At 36.6% G+C, this 22,810-nt stretch overlaps 1 protein-coding gene across 4 annotated transcripts in view; it reads right to left on the bottom strand.

Annotated features, from left to right (window-relative positions):
• The window catches only part of Appl1 (adaptor protein, phosphotyrosine interacting with PH domain and leucine zipper 1), a 47,246-nt gene that overhangs the window by 23,036 nt on the left and 1,400 nt on the right, over window positions 1-22,810 (bottom strand). For 2 of the 4 annotated variants that reach the window (XM_060390750.1, XM_060390748.1), the window contains exons 2-14: window positions 19,487-19,585; window positions 18,130-18,189; window positions 17,304-17,375; window positions 14,699-14,786; window positions 13,238-13,279; window positions 12,436-12,494; window positions 9,013-9,159; window positions 7,664-7,746; window positions 6,570-6,728; window positions 5,392-5,580; window positions 3,322-3,364; window positions 1,893-1,949; window positions 265-356 (exon numbers count right to left, since the gene is read on the bottom strand). In XM_060390750.1, the coding sequence (XP_060246733.1) occupies window positions 265-356; window positions 1,893-1,949; window positions 3,322-3,364; window positions 5,392-5,580; window positions 6,570-6,728; window positions 7,664-7,746; window positions 9,013-9,159; window positions 12,436-12,494; window positions 13,238-13,279; window positions 14,699-14,786; window positions 17,304-17,375; window positions 18,130-18,189; window positions 19,487-19,585 (1,190 nt within the window). Of the gene's footprint in view, window positions 1-264; window positions 357-1,892; window positions 1,950-3,321; window positions 3,365-5,391; window positions 5,581-6,569; window positions 6,729-7,663; window positions 7,747-9,012; window positions 9,160-12,435; window positions 12,495-13,237; window positions 13,280-14,698; window positions 14,787-15,862; window positions 15,919-17,303; window positions 17,376-18,129; window positions 18,190-19,486; window positions 19,586-21,382; window positions 21,562-22,810 lie in introns of those variants that run through there. The other 2 variants (XM_060390749.1, XM_060390751.1) reach the window with 2 other exon arrangements.

Consider the following 22,810-nt stretch of genomic DNA (forward strand, 5'->3'; position numbering starts at 1 on the left):
TGGGGTACAGAGATAGGAAGAGGCAAGAAACTCACTGGTCAATCAGCCTACCAAATCAGTGAGCTCCAGGCCTGTGAGAGACTGTTTTAGAAATAAAATTCTCACTATATCAACTTCTGGCCTATGCTACAGACCCTTATTCATAATCTGTCATTTTGAAAATACACATCTGTTATTCAGAGATGACTTAGTACGCATCTAAGTAGCACTGTTAAATGTCAAAGTGCTCACTAACACTTTAAATAACCCCACATACTAACTCACCCTCCTGGGCGCAGGCTCTCATGTCTCTGCTGGAAAGATGGGGAAGGAGTGACAGCTTCCAGAGCAGACTGATTTACTCGTGCAGCAGTTTCCTAGTTTGGTTTGGTTTGTTTTAAAAATAATAATAAAATTAGTATCAATAATGTAAGAAACTAAAAGTTTGAAATAACTCTTAAAACTGTCATAAAGCTCTTGAGTTATGTTTAAAATATAAACTAAAGCTACTGAGGTATTTCCATTCTCTGACCTTACTAGTAAGGTACATAAATTTCAAGCATTATAAACTTCCTATATTCAAGACTAATTCCAGTTTCTTTCTACTAAAATACATAATGGAACATATTCTTTTTCTACTAATTTTTAACTACCAGTTACTTTGAATTAAGGTTTGTACTGCTATCACCTAGCATACTGCCTAGTCATTCAAAATATCTTATAGAGGATAAAAAATTAGAAGTAGGACATTCATTAAATATAAAAGAGCTCTTCTAGAATATAGTTATGTAATTGATAAAATTATGAATATACTTGATGGCATCTCATTTTAACAAAAACAAAATTCCTCTTTTTTTCTAAACAGAAGTCTTTGAATTTAAAACCTGGAAGTCATCTTTATCATTTTTTTCTTTACCTTTTACTCAGTTAGTTACTAACTAGTCTAAACCCTCCTATCAAATCCACCATTAACATCAAGAGTAACTTAATCTGGGTATGGTAGCTCTGGATTGGGAGGGTGAGTAAAGAGAGGCAGATCCAAGAAATCCTGTCTGGTGTTGGGGGAGGGGGAAGAGAAGCTTGTGACTAAGACTTTTAATGAAATCATCAGTCCGTCCCCAGCAGGAGAAGCCCTGGGCTCACTGCGCAGCCAGCCAACATCTAAAAAGGAGTTTAGACAGCTCCCGTCTAGGACCAAGAATTTTCCCAACTACTACACAGCAGAGGCTCATTCCAGTCTTTCAGCTACTGGTACCCTTAGATTCTACTTGCCTGTCTGAACTGTTTCTATGGCTAAGTTAACACACTGAGGTGCACCAGGTTTGAAACTCTTGCTACTCAAAGAATAATTTGCAAACTGAAAGTTCAGTTTGATTCATTACAGACATACCAAAATCATAAAATATATTTGAACAAGATTTACAGTGTCTCCTTTTTTCCTTGAACAAATCTTAGCTCAGGTTTCCATCATCTCTATAAATTTTTCTCTAAAACAAAGTCCTCACGGATCCCAGCATTCCCAAAATGTAAGCCTGTAAGTGATTACCATGTGTGCTTTTTTAACCACGTGCTTCTACTCATGTTGTACATAAAATGTCACACAGCTCCCTTTTTAACTTACCACAGTAACTCCCAGAGGAAGCCACGGAGTTTCTCCGCCATTTCTACCTACTCCATGGCACTCAACATGAGGATAACTGTCAATACCAGTTGAGTAACTGATTTCAGTACATTCTGAAATAACACAGTTCTGTGATAGACAATCCATGGTACACCGAAGCAACCCAAACAGAATCATATGGATTCTGTACTTGAGATTACAGAACTTGAGAAATGAGTCAATTAACAAAAGCCATATAACCTACAAAATTACTTCATTCTGATAGATCTGGATAACAAAATAAAAATATTACCTCTGGGTTTTCACTCAAGTATATTTGTTTAGATATGTTGTTTATTGTACAAATCCACTGAAAAAGAAAAAAATTAAATATGATTACTAATGTCTTTTTCAATAAAGCCTCTCTACTCAGGAAGGCTACCCAATATTAAACTGAAACAGTTTTCATTAGAATAGCACATATTCTTCATCTTAGGGGTGGAGATGTAACTTAGTGATAGAGCACATACTTAACAAAGTATGTGAATCCTTAGAGTCAATCCCCAGCAAACAAACAAACAAAACAAAAACCTGCTATAAACATATGCATGTAAAAGATCTTCAGATTGAATTATTTTAATAAATTTATTTATACAAAATAAATAGTAATCATGTTAAATCATAACTTAATAGTATACTTTTTATATTCCTTCCTCCCTTAATTCCCACCAAACATGGTATTCTGAACTCAGTTACCATAACATTTATGTGAAAAATTAAAACACAAATTCTTCCTGGTGAATGCACATTATACATCTTCCTTCTTTCAAATAGAAACAAACAAAAAACAAAAAACCCTATTCCACATCCTCTGCTTCACTTTCAAGGATTCTAGAGCCTGACAGGCCTCACAAAACTAATACATACTCTGGTAAACCACACACAGAGCAGAAATATCTGTGTCCTCAAAGACCAAAACTATTCTTTCCCATGAGAAATAAATACATATAGGTCTCTATAGAATTTCCAACTGCATTTTTTTACCAATAAAATTATAATACTAAATAAGATGAAGAATGTTTCTGAAAACAGTTTTTAAATGATCAGTCTTGATAGCACCTTTCCTTCCATATGTAGTTTACTGGGAGTATAGCTGGAGTCGAAACTACAAGGCTTGTGAGAAAGAACAGACTCCTAAATCTTTGCTTTTCTGTCTTTCATTTTCCCACTGTTCTAAGCTTTTGTTACTTCTTTTTGTCCCATATCTGCTGCCGCCACGTTCTTACTTCGGCAAGCAGTGTCCCAAAGGTTAGTAACAACAGAGGAGAAATGAAACTGCCAGCTCATGACACTAAGCCTGCCAGATTACAGTCATTGCTGAAGATAGCACTTTAGACAGTGCAGAAATGGTGTCTAAGGTTCCTCCAGCTATAAAACTGTTCGAAAACCAAGAATGATGCTTGAGAGCAAAGGACCTTAAGTCCTTTTTAATTAACTAAGATTTTTCCAAATTTTCTATAGTAAATACATTAATGTTCTATTTTCAGAAGAACAAAAACTAGCCTTAAATGTTGAAGAAATTAATTTTATTCTCAGCACTTGGGAGGCAGACGCAGGCTGATCTCAAAGTTTGATGCCAGTGTGTGGTCTAGAGTGAGTTCTAGGACAGCCAAGGTTACACAGAAAAATCCTGTCTCAAAAAACAAAACAAGACAAAATTTACTTTATAAAAATGTTTTTACCTCTTCATGGTCTTTTTTACTCTCTGCTTGCAAAATTGAAGATCTATGGAGAAAACAGTGAAAGTTTTAGCCTCAACTTTAAAATTAAAGAAAAAAACACAAGTGACAAATACTTAAGGGAAAGAAGCCCAACAGTAGCTCCAGGATTTAAGACTTAAGAACTCCAAGTGGCTATCTACAATGTGCAAAACCAAATGGGAATACCAGCTTCCAGAAGACAACATAAAAAAGAAAATCCACTTCAACTTACTAGAATTTCTATGTGTTATCTAACCAGAAAATACTAAGTTCACTAGTGACAGTTTCTCCCTTAAGTATAAGTAAAAATTGCAACAAATGGACCAACAGAAATATTTGGCTTCTGTCCATATATTGATATTTTAAGAGAAAATTTAAATTTTATTAGTTTTCTATCTTATCAGAAAAAAAATGAGAACCATGCCAAGCATTAGCAAAATGCTAATGCTAAAAACAAAAATGTAGTACTAACTTGTTAGCAAATAGGAACTCTAATATAAAGCACTGACATTCACTGTATATCTATAGAAGGACTAGGAAAATAATCACGTGGCTAAGATAGTAAGCAAAATTCTCTTTTATGAAAAAAGGTACCTTAATGTACATAAATATTATGGAGAAAAAAATGACTTTCAGAGAACCTAGAGATTTCTTCTAAATAATAAGTAAGTTCAAAAGTCAAAATCCATCTCAGCTAACTTAAATTTGTATCATTAGGAAAACGTTTAACTATGTTGTATGGTTTTTGAAAGATTATAATACAACCATTAAAAATGCGTTTTTAAAGTTTTTTTATATGAATATGAGTTTAGGTGCACCACACGAATGCAGATGTCCTTAAGGCCAGAAAAGAGTGTCAAAACACCTGGAACTGGGGCTACTGGAGTTTTGATCCACTGGATATGGCTGCTGAGAACAGAACTAGGAAGCTCTGTAAGAGTCGCAAGTGTTCTTAATCGCTGAGCTCTTTCTCCAGTCCTATAAAATGTTTTTTTAAATGGCTGCAGATCTACTTTACGTACACAAAATATCCTTCAATTATTTAAGAAAATGTACTGATCCCTAAACTACCTCAGAGGCTAAGGTGGGGGGATGACACGTGAGGACCAGCCTGAACAACCTGCTAAGAACCTGTCACAAAATGAACTTTTACAAAAAGGGCTGTGGCACTAGCTCAACGGCAGAGACTTGCTTAGAATGCTCAAGGCTGTGGGTTCAAGGTGAAGAAGAAAGAGGATGGAAAGGAGGAGGGGAAAGGAAAAAAATGTATTCAGGATAAAAACTAGAAGGAAACAAAATGCTATACATAAAATTAACAGGTGTTTTTTTTTTTCATTCCCTATTTACATTTATGTTTTTTTGAAAAATTGTTCTACACTATAGATTCACATATAAAGTAAAGGTAATAGAATTTTTTAAAGGGCATAAAAACAATAATGAATAAAATAACGTAACTACAAGTAACTCATTAACAGTTCAAAATAAGACTACTTTTAGAATCTATACATATATGAGCACATTATGTTTGTTAGATTTCTATTCCTCACAATTATTGACAGTACAACTCCTCTGCCTCCATTTGATATACAGAAAAATGGAGAACAGAGGGGTTATCAGTAACTAATCCAAGAACAGAGTAAGTAAATAACCCATGGCGGACATTCTAAGTCACACTACCTTCCCAATACCATGCAGGCTTTTTAAGTGCCTTATCTTAAACGTGAAATCACAGGTTTAACACCATTTGTTGCTCTAACAACTTCAAAGTATTAAAAAAAACCATTTAATGGGGCTGGAAAGATAGCTCAGTGGCTAAGAACACTGACTGCTCTTCCAGAAGACCCAGGTTCAATTCCCAGCAGCTTGCCACTGTCCATAATTCCAGTTCCTGGGGATCTGAAATCCTCAAACACATACACATGAAAGCAAAAACCCAATGCACATGAAATATATAAATAATTCACAGTAATTCCAAATGTCTATTTTAAACAAAAAATAATCCAGCATTTTGTTTTAAAATGTGTATCTTATTAGCAGCAGAATAATACTAACTTTTTCCCATCAAAGGAGGTGATCTGGAAACAGTATCGTCTGTCCTCACAGTCCACGGCCATCACTGAACAGTTGTCTATGTCCATCGCCAGGCCCCCGGCCACGTCGCCACGGGCTTGACTCATTAAGTTCCCACCCTGCGTGAAGTAGAACTGTCTGTCCCAGGTAGATGACACCAAGCCTGTTTTACTAAAGAAAACACATTGATATTTTAACAATGACTCCTAGGAAATCCCTTATTACCAGCAGACACAAGAAAAAGCAGCAAGTAAAAACAAAACAATCTACAAAAAGGCACCAAGGGAAGAAGATAATCACTTTTTCAGACTCAGAAATGGTTTGCACATGACGACTCACTTGTGAACATGTGTTGTTTCAAAATCAAGGGTAGAAATTATTAAGTTGCAACTGTTACAAAGATACATCAAAAATCCGAGTTACAGCTCACGATTCAAGAAAAGAAATTCAATCTTATTTCTAGGGCTAATCTACTTCACCATTATCAAGTGGCAGCTGGGGACTTAGTCCAATGGGACAGCATGTGCCTAGGATGCTCAAGGGTCTGAGCTCCAACACAGCACTGAAAATTGACGAGAATAGTAATAAGAGAGAGGGGGAAAAACCATTTTCAATGAAAACTCAATTTTGACTTGATATAATCACATCTGAAATGTGTGATTAATATTAACATAATATTTAGTAGCATCTACATATCATGATAGGCTTATTTAGATTCAAACTGGTTTCATCCCTTTCATAAATTCAAATTATTCCATAAATATTACGGTAGGATTCTTAAAGTTTTTGTGTACCCTATCAACAAGCTTATATAAATAAATACAACACTAAAAAGTTTCAACCTTGGGGTGCTAAGATGGCATACTGGTTAAAGGGACTTCCCGCCACGCCTGGTGACTTGAATGCTACACAAGCACCTACATGGCAGAGTGGGGGTCCAGCATGCTGCCCTCTCACCAACACTCCTACACTGCTACAACATGTGTACACACAAAACATAAAAATGTTTACATACAAGTAAATAAATAAATAAATGTGGGGTATTTTTTTTTAAGTTTCAACCTTTAGTGAAACCAAAACAACTGGCAAACAATATAATTATACATTATATCAATTTGCTGTTACAAGATGTAGTATGAACATGACAATAGTTTTCTTACTTCCTAGCATTTAGGTATCCAGCCTTTCGGGTTAAATTTCGATTGACAGGGAACTTGGTTAGATCCGGGTCAGGCACATATAAAGGGTCACTGGCTACCTCCAAGTCTTCTATGGTCTGCTGCATGGTCTCTACATCACCATCCATTTCCCTTCGAACACTAACACAGAGAATAGATTAGTTACTACCAGCCACAACCAACAAAGAATGCCTTACCAACCCTACGTGCCCACATATTTAATTTTTTAAAAAAGCAAACACAAGATGGTTAAGGTAACAAATTCATTTTAAACACTATGTTAAACTTAGATATTTTAGAAACACTATCAAATCTGAACACTAATAAAGTGACCGGACACCTAGCTGTAGAGTACTTTTCAAACTGCTCTATGGTACAGCACAGACCTGCGTTCAAGCCCCAGCACTGCAAAAAATAAAATGAAGAACCCTACATTTCATCTCTCTCCTTGCCTCAGATTAACATCATAGTTATTCACACATTAAAGATGATTAGAACTGCTTTCTCTCTCTAAATACTACAGCATAGAAAACAGGATTTGCTTACTAATTTTCTAAGCAAGGTTTACAAATGAGATTTTAAAGAAAATTTTATTTATGGATAATTACCATTATATATTTTTATTAGTCAAACATAAAAGCTAGCTTTATATCATTAAAATGATCATCAAATTTCAGTGTTATGAAACCAGAGTTTACATTTAGGGGAAAGACAGTTAAACTCCCAAACTTAGCCATAAAGCTGAGAAATACACTCATGGAAAGAAAACTAACCCTTAGAAAATTAAGCTTTAAATATTTTTTTAATACATGAGTGCTCTGTCTTTGTGTACACCTGCATGCCAGAAGAGGGCAGCAGATCCGAGGATAGATGGTTCTGAGCTACCATGTGGTTGCTGGGAATTGAACTCAGGACCTCTGGAAGAACAGACAGTGTGCTTAACCACTGAGCTATCTCTCCAGCCCAAGTTGTAAATATTTAAATTATGTAATGTTGTAATTATGTAAATATAAATATTTAGCTATTAAATTTTTGACATAATTTCATTTTCATTTTAATGAAAACAAAACACTTACTTCTGTACACTTGTTCCAATATTAGCTAAAAATTCTTCCAGTTGTCCACTGAGATTTTCAGAACCCATCTTAAAGAAACTTATCTGAGGTAGAAGAGGAGTGGAAGATTGTACAGTATAAACACACACACAAAATATTTAGAGTAAATCACATCAACAGTTTCTAGGACACAGAATTACAGAGAAATGAGAGTGGGTTATCTGATTTGTACAATAACAGGTTATGGTTTATAATATCCACCAGTCAGAGCTACTAAGGAAACTAGAATTAAATTCCACTATATATCCTTTCACATATTTAGGCAGTTTGCTGTTGTTATTTGAAATAAAGTTTCACTGTGTAATCCAGGGTGGCCTCAAATATTTCTCTGACCTCAGGCTACCTACCACAGCTAGTTTATAACTTCCATCTCCTCCCTGGCACTCTCTCTCCCAAGTACTTAGTTTATAACTAAGTACTCTTATGCCTGAAGGGATATTCAAGTTTCTTGGGTTTTAAGAAACTGATATATTTCCCCAAACTCAACCTTCTAGCCAGTTTTCTAATGTGCACCTTTTTGGGCATTTGAATACTTTATTTATTTATTTTTTTATGCATATAGGTGTTTTTCCTGAGTGTAAGTCTGCTCATCATGTGTGTGACAAGTACCCTAGAAGGTGAGATGACAGTGTCTGATTCCCCTACCATATAGATACTAGAAATTGAACCTGGGTCCTCTAGGAAAGCAGTCAGTACTCTTAACCACTGAGACATCTCTCCAGACCCCTCATCTACCATATTCCATAAAACAAATGCAAACTTGCTTATTCTTTTTGTTTGTTTGTTTGTTTGTTTGTTTGTTTTTTAGATAGGGTTTCTCTGTGTAACAGCTCTGGCTGTCCTCGAACTCTCTTTGTAGACTAGACTGGCCTTAAACTCACAGAGATCTGAATGCCTCTGTCTCCTGAGTGGTAGGATTAAAGGATTGAGTCACCATGCCTGGCTCAAACTTGTTCATTCTTTTTCAGACATATGAAGCAATAATGAAAAGAAGATCCAGCAAGAGATAGCACTCTGAAATTCATTTAGCTTTCTGCCTCCTGTCCCCAACTGAGGTGGGAGAAGTCTTAATTACAATGCATTTCCATTTATTTAAAACATTTTAGATCTTCATTTGCAAGGAAAACCATTCTCCCAACCACCTTACAATAAGACACCCTTATAAAGACAGTCTTTAAAATTATTTTTAAAACCATAATACAAATTAAATGTTGACAACAGTTTACAATATCCTTATGGTTAATACAAAAATCAAGCTCTATACAAGGCTTTTAGGACAGATACAATTCAAAACATACTATAGTACTTACCTGAGCCTGCATGTATCCAAGTAGAGGTTCTAACAAAGCTATTTTCTTCTTGTACTGAAGAGTATTTAGTGCACAAAAATAATGCATCATGGTCTGGTGTTGTTTCTTCCTGGAAGTATATACATCCTCTGTTACTTCATACTTTACCTTTGAATGAAAAGAGTAAAATATTCTTTAGTTAATTTGGAAACTATCTTTAGTAGAAGCTGTGGAAAAGAGTCTACCAAGGACAACAGTGATCGGTAATTGCTGAACATAGCTTTCCTGTTTTCTACCATATTGGAAACCCATTAAGCTGGGTAAGCTGATGTCTCTGTGTGCCAAGTCTACCCTTACAAAAGGGAAACCTGCATACAGCTGCAAATGTGAATGTCTGCGCTGGGCATGACAAGAGCCCACCATATGGGTCATTGTGTAGCCAGCGACATGGCCTCAATTAGCTCACTCCACATTTTCTCCCACCACTGTTTTCTACCTGCTTATTTTCCTTGACTCACACTTAAAATACGTGTGCTCCCCTGAGCTACTTCACTCGACAACACATTTTCCTTGGGCATTTACAGGGGACTAATGTGAATGAGGCTCTTTTCCTTCTCCTTGGAATACTCACCAAGTTCCAGCATTTCCCCCATGTTCCAGCGACTTGGTGGTAGTGAACTTCCATCTCCTCCCTGGCACTCTCTCTCCCAAGTACCAAAGGAAAGCTGCGTTCTTTTTTGTGTAAGAATGAGTGTTTATATGCACCAGAAATACACAAAATTGAAAACAGCTTCTTCTTCACAACACCCGTCCTTTATTTTTTCTTACTTCTCTCTAGGAAATGTCAGTTTGGATTCCACCTCCTACTATTGGACTTCTCTCTTTCAAAGAAGGGCTAGGAAGTGTGTCTCAGTGGTAGAGTGCTTGCCTACCATTCACAAGGCCATGAGTTCAATTCCCAGTGAGGGATGAAGAACAACTCTTCAAAGTATTCATTCCTTTCCTCTTTTGATAACAACCTTCATCATGACTAAGCAAATTATTACAGTACTTTTTATTGGAATCTCTCTAGTACCATCCCTTTCACATTTTCATTACTGCTTTTCTTATGTAACAGAACTCTGTGATGTTATTCACCCGCTAAGAATCCTTTGATGACTTCTCAATTTCTCTAACACAAATTTCAAAGCCATAAATACAGAAATTTGGCTCCAAACTATTCCAGGTTAAGCTTTGATAAACAGTGGTTGTTGGTTTGTTTTAAGACAGTGACAGTGTCTCATTCTGTAGCCCAGGCTAGCCTTGAACTCCAGGGTAGCTCAAGCTTTCAGTGACCCTCCTCCTTTTGCCTCCCAAGTACGAGGATCACATGTGAGAGGTACACCATCCAACCCCCACCTACTTTATTATTTCTGCATCTTTCCCTAAACATATCCAAAGAGATGAAAGGTAGTGATTTCCTCCCATTGCCATCAAGATCAGGTTTTAGTGAAACCTGCTAAAACCGCCACTCTATATGCACTACCTAATTTTATTTTCACAATTGTTTTGTAGGTTTTTTGTTTTGCATGAAGAACAAAGGCATGGGATTAAGTAACTAGTACATGACTTCGAATAAACTCGTAGCAGACCTTAAATATGTCCCCAAAAATCTTACCCCCATAGCTAGTACTTTAAACCTTTATAGCCTCCAAACTCCAAAAGCCTCTATAGAGAGACTATTTTGATTTCGAGGGGATTTTTGTTGTTTGGTTTGGAGCTTTTTTTCAAAGTTCTTTTCAAGCCCCAAAATGCTGTCTACTTATCTACAATGTGTATATCATCTCCTAAAGTATAATCTTTTCCAACGCACCAATAAAGGTTTGCCTGGACTCTTTCTAGCAAAATCTCTATTACTGCATTTAATTCATGTTAATCCATAGCTCTCCATCGTTGTACTCTGGAATGCATTCACACAAAGCCTTCAACAAATATAAGAGCACACACTGTTCCCCCAAGGTATCCAAATACTGCTTAATAAATAGATGCTCAATAATTTTTCTAATTAAAAAAGGGATGAATGCTTTTTTAAAATACTTGGAATAGCCAAAAACAATATAAAATATGCCAAATTGTATAATCTAGACCTTTAAGTACCTCTCTCAAGCAAAATGACTACTAGATCTCAAATTATATGTTTTATTGGGCAACTTCTGAACTAAAATTAGAAACAGAACAGAGTTTGGGGGAATGATCACTGTGGGAGAATCATTCCCTTTGCTGCCAAGTGGCTCTGCACAGTAAATCCTCCTCAGTTATTGATTCCCATTAGTCATGGCGTCTCTACCAGTAGCTGCAGCCAGGGCTGCAAACACCAAACCCTGCAGAGAGATCACCTCATTTGCAAATATTGGTATAGGCTATATCCCAAGCCTTGAATCACCTAGAACTTGATAATATTCTCTTTTTTAATCTTTAAATGTATTCATCCTCAAATATTGTGTAATATTATTGGGTTTCATTCCTTGAGGAAACATCAAACATAAATATTCCCTTGAAGTAGAGAAGTTCTTACACCAGAATTTCATTGAGTTCCGTGTGTGATAATTCACTGAGGTATGTGTTTGTGTTGGTTTGTTTTAATCATGTTTTTAATGAGTTTTCAGGACAGAGTGTTACCCAATTTAAAGTAACTTTTTCCTTACCCTAACTACCATGAACACCTATTTAAACTCTCATACACATACTTTCATATGTCTGGAATACAAAACTGAAGTATTTCTTCTTTTTTGTGATATTTTTTCTTTTTCTTTTTGAGATTATAATATAATTGCAACATTCTCCCTTCCATCTACTTCCCTTAAACCTCCCAATATGCCTCTCTTTATTCTCCTTCAAATTCATGTGCTCTTGTTTTCTTAACTGTTACTGCATGCATATACTGTATCTCATGTGGTATTTCTCAATATACATGGATCAGATAAAAAATATGCAGTATTATCAAAATATAAAACAAAAAGAACAAGTTTTATATACTGACAATCAACTATACTTTCAAAAGAGTTAAACTATCATATATTAGCAGGAAAAAAGCATGTTATTTAAAGAGACCAGTATCAGGTAAGTTTTGAACAGCTAGGAAAAAATAAAATTTAAGAGTAATACTACGACAATGATTTGTTGGCTCTATTTTTAAAAACTAAATCACCTAATGAAATGGCCATTAACTGCATATTGAAAAAGTGTGCAGGGGCCAGAGACGTAATGGCTCAGCAGTTAAGAGCACTCACTCGTAGCTCTTCCAGAATATCTGGGTTCAGCTCCCCCATCTACACAGCAGCTCACAACCATCTTCTGACCTCCTCAGGCACTTAAATATAGATGGTACACAGACATACATGCAGGTAAAACACCTATACATATAAAAAAATACATTAAAAATGTTTTTAAAGTGAGTACACACACCTTGTCATTTTCTCTCTTCTTTGACAATCGGCTATATCTGTTAATTGCAGCATCGTGATCTGGAAAACAGAAATGAGTGTTAACAGTACTTTGTAAGACTACACCCACACTAGAGCTACGTAAGAATGCCCTACTACATGATCACTACGTTCAAATTTTCCCCACAGCCTAGTTTCCCTCAAATTATGTGACTGTGTGCCAAATTGATATAAACTACTAACTTCCAAAGAAACTGTAATTAAAAACACCTGCTCATTCCTGAAGGAAAATGAAGGAACAGTGGAGCTGGGGGAGGGGGGGAAGTGGTGGGAGGACTAGGAGTGGTGGGATGGGAAGAATAAGTAAAAAGGAAAAATATTTTTAATTCAAAATTGAAAAACTCTTAAGGAAATAAAAGCTGAAAAAGAAAGAAAGGAAGAAAGAAAGAAGGGCTGAGGCTAAAACCAAACATATCGTAGCGACTAAGTGCTTGCCTAGCATGTACAAGGCCCTGTGTTCAAGACCTGGCATAGAAAGAAAAGAGGAAAGGAAAGGAAAAGGGAAAAAAATCAGAATTCTTAGAAAATAAGTAAAATATTTTATAACCTCTGTAGGCACTATAAAGGTAGTATGATTGATATAACTGCCATTGAAACATTTTTTTGTAAAAAATACATTTAAAGTATTATCATTGATTTAAATAATGTTATCCTAACCATTTAATTGAGTTAATGTTTTAATATTAACAAAGAATGATGTACGTGACGTACACTGATAAACAGATCAATGAAAGAAATCAGTGCATAACATGTTCAGGGCTTACCATTACTAGCAATCTGAAATACCTCTTTTAGTGTCAGTATTTCTGAAAGAGTTCAAAAATAATTTCAGTTTAGCATATCTATAAAATATTTTAACTATTTATAAAGCAATTAGTACCACTTAAGCCAAAACAAAAACTCAAGCAAAAGCTGATATTACGGTATTCACAGTGGAGACGCTACAGTTGCAGTCTGTCTACAAAACCTGGGAGATAATCAGCAATGCACTACCAGAAAATCCAGTCACCACAGATGTGAGGCGAGAAAGTATTTAAACCCACTTTAAATGCTAAGACATGCAAATACTCACAATACTAGAACTTAACATATTAATTCATTGTTTATATATGACTAATAATTTCAAATACTGTGTAAAAAAGAAAAAGATTAGGCCACTCAGTCTCCTTGGATTGTGAATTCTTGTTACTCCCTTGGAACTGACCGTTCTTTTTTTGGTTTGGTTTGGTTTTTGTTTTTTCGAAACAGGGTTTCTCTGTGTAGCCTTGGCTGTCCTGGACTCACTCTGTAGACCAGGCTGGCTTGGAACTCACAGAGACCAGCCTGCCTCTGCCTCCCTGAGTGCTGGGATTAAAGCTGTGCACTATCATGTCTGGCTGGAACTGACCATTCTTAAAGATCATTTCAGTTATTGGCTCCATCTCTGAAAGACATTTGTCTTTAATTTATGTACTTTACCATTTACTTGATATGCTTGATTTTTTTTTTCTATCTACTTTGAGTTTATAAATTATAAAAAGAACCAGATCTACAAAACATTTATTTGGTCACCCACTAACCTGTGTTCCCAGTTCCCCCACCTACATGAACCTCTACTCTATGCCACTAACATCTTTCACTCTCTTTATTCCTTCCCTGGCCTCTCACTTCTTAGTGGTTGAGGCACCAAATCCACTCTGTTCCACCTGTAAAAACAAAATGACATGTCTCTTTACCCCTGTGGAGTCTGCTGGCTTCTTTGTGTTCATACACTCAGGCCTAACTTCTTTTACCTTGCTTTAGTTCCACCTCCTCTATCTCTACAGTCATCTCTTGCCTTGCTTCAGCACATCCAGCACCAGATTATTCTCAAAACAAGTGATATTTTCTACAACCTATACTTTGTGCACTCATCCTAATAAAACAACTCCTTTCTCAATATATTTCTCTTCATTGTTCAATGCTCATGTCATCGGCAAAGTCTTTCTGACCACTTCCTGAGCTCCCGTAGCGCCTTCTTACTCCCTAACTATAAGACACTCTCATAGTGTTAACCCATCTCCTTTTGAGGAAAGAACATTATTGTTAGGAACTAGTTCAGTATCTATCAAGCATTTCCACAGATGTTTAATAACTACTTAAAGTAAAAGTGGCATGTTGTGGTCAGAACTGGTTTGGATATGAAATAAATGCACTCTGCTAGCACTGAACTTCAGTGAAAATAAACACAAGGTTGATGTCAATACCTTTCAGATCTCTTTCTTTAAACTGGGAAATGGGGAACATCATGGCATCGGCAAGTTGAGTTGATAGTACTGCATGACAAGAACTGAGCTAGTAACAGAAAGACAGAAATACCAAATAACTAACAGATAAAAGAACTACTATATGTCTACACATAGGAATCCACCAATGTTATATAAATTAGAATCTAGTCTTTTAAAAGGCTTTGATACATTTTACATATGGAAACAACAAAATTATATAGTATAATACAAAATATTATATGAAAAAACTTTTTTTTTTTTTTTGGTTTTGAGACAGCGTCTCTCTATGTAGCCCTAGCAGTCTTGGACCTCACTATGTAGACCAGGCTGGCCTCAAACTCAGAGGCTTCTGCCTCTGCCTCCCAAGTGCAGGGATTAACAGCATGTGCCACCATGCCCCGCCTAAAACTTTTAAAAGAAAACTTTATTTGACAACAATTTCTTAGATATAACATCAAAAGCACAAGCAACAAAATATAAAATAGACTCTATTAAAATAAAACTATGGATCAGAAGATACTATAAGAAAGTAAAGATAACAAGTAGAATGAGAAAACATTTCCAACCACATCTCAGAAGAAACCTGTACTTAGGTAATAAACCTGCATCTAGGTAATAAACTCTTACAACTTAATAATAAAAATAAATAGCCCAACTTAAAAATGGGCAAAGGATCTGACCAGACACTTCCCCAAAGATTACAAATGGCTAATAACCACGTGGGAAAAAAAGCTCAATATAGTATTAGCTACCCAAAAACTGTAAGTCAAAATGGCAATGAGATAACACTTCACTCCTATTAAGTGATTATCATTTTAAAAAGAAAATACTTGCTAGCACAAATAAAGAAAAAAACAAACTGTCCTGCACTGTTTAAAACAGTCTGGTGATTCCTCAAAAAGTTAAGACATAAAATTACCATAAAACCAAGCAATGCCACTCCTTAGCATTTTCCAAAAGAGAACTGAAAGCTGGCATTTGTAAGAGTAAACTATTATATGAATGGTCATAACCAAAAGGTAAGAACAACAGAACACCCACAAGTGGGTAAATAAAATGTGGCAATATGCATTACACAATAAAATTTTATTCAAAAAAAAGTATTGGCACAGATAAACATATTTAAAATGAAAGAAAACACACCTCAAAATCCACAAATTCTATGGGTTAACTTATATGAAATATCCAAAGAGGCAAATCTACAGAGACAGAAACCAAAATGTAATCATTGCCAAGGACTTGGGAAAATCCGAGGGAAAGTCATAGATGACACGGAAAAGACTTCTTTTAAGATGATGAAAATGTTCTTGACCTAGATAACTATGATGGTTGTACATCACTGTGAATGAATTAAATACCATGAGTATCAATGTATTTTGCCATAATTTTTAAAAATGGAAAATATTACATTTCCTATAAGCGTTTTGTTTTGTTTACTTGAAGTGCTAGGAGTCACACCCATTACTCGAAAATGCTCATCAAGTACTCTACCACCAAGCTACATCCCTAACCCACTAAGTATCATTACTTAAACTGATGGCCTAGGATAATATTCTGCTATAGTGGGTTACTAAGATATTAGGAAAACTGGGGCTAGGTTATAGCTCAGTGGTAGGAGACCTATCTAGAACATGTAAGGTCTTGGGCTGGATCCCACGCATGTTAAAAAAGTATGTATATGAGAATAAACACACACAGCTTTCATAGCAAGAGTAGAGAACATTAATGGTTCTCCATAAACCTCTCATCTCTTTTCTTCTAACTTCTAGGCCTTCATGTTGTTATTATTTTATGGTCTGTTATAATTAACCGTTTGAGAAATTAAGGACTAATTTTGGCTATTTTGCATAGATTAATGAGGACCAAACAGTGTGTGTTACTCAATGGCAAAAGAAAAATCACAAAGCAACTGGTTACAGCAGACAGCCTCATTCTTCTGTCCACATCAAGTAACAGTGAAAAAAGTGAATGATTCATGGACTAGGAATAGATGAAACCCATTTTTAAGTTTATTCTTGGGAGAATTTTTTTAAAGATTTATTTATTTTACGTATATGAGTGCTCCAAATGCATGTATACCTGCATGCCAGAAGAGCACATCAGATCCAAGTATAGATGGTTGTGAGCCACCATGTGGTTGCTGGGAATTTAATTCAGGACCTCTGGAAAAGCAACAGTTCTCTTAACTGATGAACCATCTCTCCAGCCCCAGGGAAACCGTTTTAATTAGGTAAGAAAATCCTGATTTTATGAGCGCCCTCATGATGTGGAAATAGTGCCTTTTAATACTATTCTTCGCAACAAAACGTCTCATAGACTCACAGCTATACTAGTTCCCGATAAGGGCTGGAGAGGTGGCTACTGAGACTGCTCACCTGAGTGCGACCCCGGGGGCTCATGGTGGGAGAGAACCTGCTCCTGAAGGCTGTCCTCCTGCTGCACACACAGTATGGTGCTCTCTCTCTCTCTCTCTCACACACACAAAGTAAAATATAATAAAAAGCTTTATAGTTTTCAGTAAAAAGCTGAATAACTTCAGTAACTTAGTTATAAAACCACCTACTCAAGCAAGATCACAACTTACCTCATCTATAACCTTTGAAAACTGCTGTAAAGTAGAGCTCATAACTTCATCATCACCCCCCAAAGGAAAACGCTGAAAGTGAAAAACACAGATGAGATTAATGTTCAATGCTGTATTTTTTTGTGAGTAACACAATCTACTTTCAAATAACTTTAGAAACATCTAAGTTTTTGAACATGCTCCAAAAATATCCTTTTAATAAAATAATCTTCGCAATTAACGAACACTGTTTAAAATGCCTGTTAGATAATCAACTAGCACTATACGCTGGGATGTACGCAATATTAGGAGCTCAAAGATTTGGCTTTCACTCCTTCCTCCAACAACAGAGTAACCTTGAACAAAGCTCAGCATCTTTTTTAGTAAAAGTGAGAAATCTCCAGGTGGTGGCGCACGCCTTTACTCCAGCACTCAGCAGGCAGAGCCAGGTGGATTTCTGAGTTCTAGGCCAGCTGGTCTACAGCGCGAGTTCCAGGACAGCCAAGGCTACACAGAGAAACCCTGTCTCAAAAAAGAAAAATTAAAATAAAAAGGAAAGATCTGGAAAAGCAGACCAGCTTTGTTCTAATAGTAAGTCACTAACAATAAGGACTTAGTGAGTTTTCAATGGCATATTTTGTAAACTCATGAAGTGCTACCAGGCCATGCAGGGTGGCGAAAGCCTGGAATGCCAGCACTCAGAAAAAGTGGGAGCATCATGGGTTTGAGACTATATGGTGAGACCCTTGCTCTAAAACACTAAAATAAAAGATTCTGATTGAAAAAGTTTATCTAAACATACAGTACATTGTTACATATTTTAAATCATGCTTTAAAACCTTTATACCTGTTTTTCATATTCTTTTAAAAGTTTCGAAGTCAGGTGTGTTGCTGCACTTAATTCATTCTAAGGAAAAAGATCAAAATTCAAATTAGTACAATATTACAGATTAAGAAAAATGTTTTAATTGATGTTATCTAGGCCGCCTTCATTTATTATCTCTATGGTTTATATATATAAACCATAGAGATAATAAATATATATATATATTAATTCTCAGCAATAGAAAAGGAACTACCATTAAAAGTGTTTCAAAAGAAAATATAAACCAGAAGAAAGGCAAAGAATTCAGCAATGTTCCAGGTATGCCCTTTTTTCTTTTCTTTATTTTTTTTAAGACATAGATTCATGTAGCCCAGGCTGGCCTCAAACTTGCTATGTAGCTGAGGATGGCCTTGTACTCCTGATCCTCTGCCTCCCAAGTGATGAGATTACAGGCATGCACCACCATACCCAGCTTCAGGTATGTGCTTTTTAGCTGTTTTTGTTTTGTTTTAAGGGTCTCTGCTAATGAAAACAAAATATTAAACATATTTAAAGCTAGAAGAAAACTGTACAAAATGTCAGCAAATTTGTAGAGATTCTATGTGAATGACTAATTTTTATTCAATCTAGAGAATATGAGCATTCAATAACATAACAACCATGTGTTTAACACAGGACATAACAAAGCAACACAGCAAGACCAAAGGTATTTTGGTTAATTCAGTTTCTTTTCAATCATGATATAATAAAATAATATTTCACTTATTAACTGAACTGTGGCTAGAATGAAGCCTTGTCAAACCTACCACAAGGGGGGGAATACTGTCATAGCATAGATAGGAATTAAATACACTTAACTAATCTCAAAGTATGTCAATAGAACACAGGCTGCTGTTAAAACTTATAAATTACACAAATATAACCTCAAATTTTATGTCTATTATGCAAGAAAAATTAGTCATAGTCTTCTACTAACTAGAGGCTGGCTACTTTCCAAGCCTTTACTCAAAACAAAACAGCAACAACAACAACAGGGATTCCTTAAAGTTAAAAGTATGATTAATGAAAATAAAATAATATGGGGTCTTCAGTCCATGCAGTCCATTCTCCAGTAAGAAAGCTCTCACTATGTTTGAAGAAATGGGACAGATGCTTCAATCTTTCACTTTTTTAGTACTACAAACCTACCTGACTTGTAAGTTCTGTAACATGCTTAGTATTCATTCATCCTTTCAGGAGAAACTACTCTGTGTCTGAGAACAAGTGAGGTACACAGTAAACCAAGCAGACACTATTCTGTCCTCATGTGCTAAGAGATTCATTGTTTTTTAAGAGATTCATTTTTAAGCAGTACTGTGTTAGCCTCTTAGTTCTTTACCTGTGCATCATAAATCCGATGCATAGCTTGATATAACTGGTTCATATAATTGGAAATAGCAGTAGCATCTTCTTCAAATACACCCAGTAAAGACCTTGTCTGAAAAAAAAAAAAAAAAGTTTACATAAATCAGTACATAAATCAGATGAGGAAATACTTTTTTAAAAAGCAGTAAAATACAAGAACTCTAGTTTAATTTTAATACAAGTAATTTTGATTCTTAATCTATTTACACACTGTCAAGAAGTCAAAGGGTTTTTACTCTCTTGTTTCATTGAAGAAGTAGCATGGTAGCACACACCTTTAATCCTAGCACTTGGAAGGCAGAAGCAGGAGGATCTCTGTGATTTTGAAACCAGCCTGGTCTACAGAGGGAGTTCTAGGATAGCCAGGGCTACAAAGAAACTGCCTCAAAGAACAACAACAACAATGAAAAAAAAGTAACATAAGCAAGAAGAACAAAGCTGTGCCTTTACAAATTAAAATTACTTTAACTTAACCTAAAAACAGGAGCAAAGCATGATGGTCATATGTTAAAAAAAAAAGTAGGGAACAATTAAAATCCAAAGGACGACACTCTCCTACACAAACACACCTACAACACACATAATTTGTTCATTTTAAGGTATGGGCAAGCTGGCCTCAAGTCATGGCAACCCTGCCTCCACCACAAAGCTGCAGACTACAGAAGTAGGCCACCCACCTGACAGACTTATTTTTATTCACTAACTTCCTCTATTCAGAGGAGGAACTTAAGCAAATAGGTGTGGGGTGTGGCACAAGAGCTTCTGGGACATGAGTCCACAGTCTCAGTTCTCTACTTCTCCCAGCCTTTCCTTTTTCCCTCTTATCATCTTGCATCTTAGTGGCTTCTTAGCTTCTTAGTGGCTGAAAGTACAAGCAGCACCACAAACGGCCAGATGTAACAGACTCTAGTGTTCCACTTCCTGTCTCCCAAGTGCTATTTTAAAACATTAAAAAGATGGAGGAAGCCAGGTGTAGTGGCACACGTTAATCCCAACACTCAGGAGGCAGAAGCAGGCAGGTCTCTGAGTTCAAAGCCAACTTGACCTACAGAGTGAGTTCCAAGACAGCCAGAGCTACACTGAGAAACCATGTCTCCAAAAACCAAAAACAGTAATAATAATAATAATAACAAATTAGCAAGATTCACTGTGTTTCCTATTTTTAAAACACAGACAAGGCATGTCCTAGTAGAGGCTTAAAATTTCTTCTTCTTCAGATCTTTTGCCAGACTGGTATGTTTGAGGCATATAACTTTAAATACCTTTATGCTAAATTAGTTAGATTTGGACTGTGCAAACTTTATTGTAAATCAAAACTTTTTTTAAAGAGAGCCAGAGAGCAGGGCATTAGTGGTACACACCTTTAATCCCAGCATTCAGGAGGCAGAGGCAGGTGGATCTCTGAGTTCTAGGTCAGCCTGGTCTACAGAGAGTTCCAGGAGAGCCAGGGATACACAGAGAAACCCCTTTTCAAAAAAAACAAAACAAAACAAACAAAAAAAGCCAGCGATATAGCTGAACTCAAGCCCCAACAATAAAAAACAAATCTTAAAAAGATAATGATAATTCAGGATTTCCCATGTCTTCCAAGCTCTAACTTTTCTACTTCGCAGCTAACAGGCCACTGTGTTGGGGCTGGGTGGAGCTTCGGCACTGAGATTCTATGGCCCTGGCTACTAGACCGGACTTCTCCCACCGACCTATAGCCTCAGCCCAGTGGGTCACTTTTGGTTAGGATCGAAAGATCTAATTTCTTTAAAAAAAAATTGTTTTTTACAGTAGAAGCTTTGAGAGTTTGTACATTCTTTGTTAATCTATTGAATTATTTTCTAGATAAACTGAGATAAAATATATACACAAAAGCATTCACCTCATCCCTATTCATAAAAGCAGAATTTTGGAGAAAAACTCTCCAAGTCAACAATGGGAGCTGGCTGTGGTGCAGCAGCTGCAGTCTCAACTGTTCTGGAGGCTGAAGCAGGGGGAACCTCTCTATCCTGAACAACACAAGCTTTCCTCTCCACACAAAACAAGGAGCCGAAGGTCTAGCTGGGAAGAGAAAGGGGAAACAAGAGGTAAGAGGGGCAAATACAGTAAAAATGGAAACATAATAAAACTCACTGTTATGTTATTAACACAGGCTAATAAAATATTTTTAAAAGGTAAGTCTGTTAAATCACCTAAGTGCAGTGTTGAAATTTTTAATTCAGAGTACTGTGAAGACATTTAGGCTAATAAAGCACCCATGTGAAAAGCTGGGTGTAGGGGCAGCTGCACACAATCCCAATACTGGAAAGACAGAGGCAAGTAGATCCTTGGGGCTTACTGCCCAGCCAGCCTAGCCTGCATGATCCCAGGAGAGACCCAGGTCTCAATGGGAGACACTATTTCAAAACAACAAGCTAGGTAGAGGCTGAGGAGGAGCTGAACCTGAGGTCATCCTCTGGCCTCTGCATACACATCCAAGAGTACCAGCACACACAGATCCAAACAGAACAGGGCTGGGAAGGTGGCTAGCAGAGTAAGGCCCTGACCCTGAGAGCTTGAGGACCAGAGTCCAGATTCCCCAGAAACTGTGTAAAACCTGGTGCGGAGGTCGTGTACTCTCGGCATTTAACAGAGCCAGGATACCTAGGGCAAGCTGGCTAGCTAGATATTCTGAGTTAGCAAACCGAGCCCAGGATTCAGAGAAAGATGGTGCCTCAATCAATAAACAGAAAGCAACCAAAGAAGATAAATCAATTTTGGGCCTCCATGCAGATGAGCATACAGTCACAGAAGTACAACACACACACACACACACAACACACACACACACACACACAACACACATACACACAAAAATTAAATAAATAAAAGCAAGACTGAGGATTTATCTTAGCGGTACAGCATTTGCCCAGCAAGTGCAGATCTTGGATCCAGTCCCCAGTACCAAAGAAATCGTTGTTTAAATGAAAAAACAGGGGCTGGAGAGAGCTCAGAGGTTAAGACGTTGACTGCTCTTCTAGAGAATCCAGGTTCAATTTCCAGCACCCACATGATGGCTCACAACCAGTGGTGCCAGGGGATCCTCTGTGGGAAACAGACAGGCAAGCGACACATAAACACATGCAAGTGCATGTCTACATCCATAAAAAAATTAAACAACAATAACAACGACTGAAAGTATTTGTGGTTCAAGCTTACAATCAGCGCTCAGAAGACAGGCTGGAGTAGGTCCTATTTGAGGCCAGCCTGGGCTACATAATGAGGCTGATTCAAGTGGTAAACTAATTACACAGAAATTTAAAGATTATCT

The sequence above is a fragment of the Meriones unguiculatus genome, chromosome 9 (genome assembly GCF_030254825.1).
Source record: "Meriones unguiculatus strain TT.TT164.6M chromosome 9, Bangor_MerUng_6.1, whole genome shotgun sequence".
Lineage (NCBI taxonomy): Eukaryota > Metazoa > Chordata > Mammalia > Rodentia > Muridae > Meriones > Meriones unguiculatus.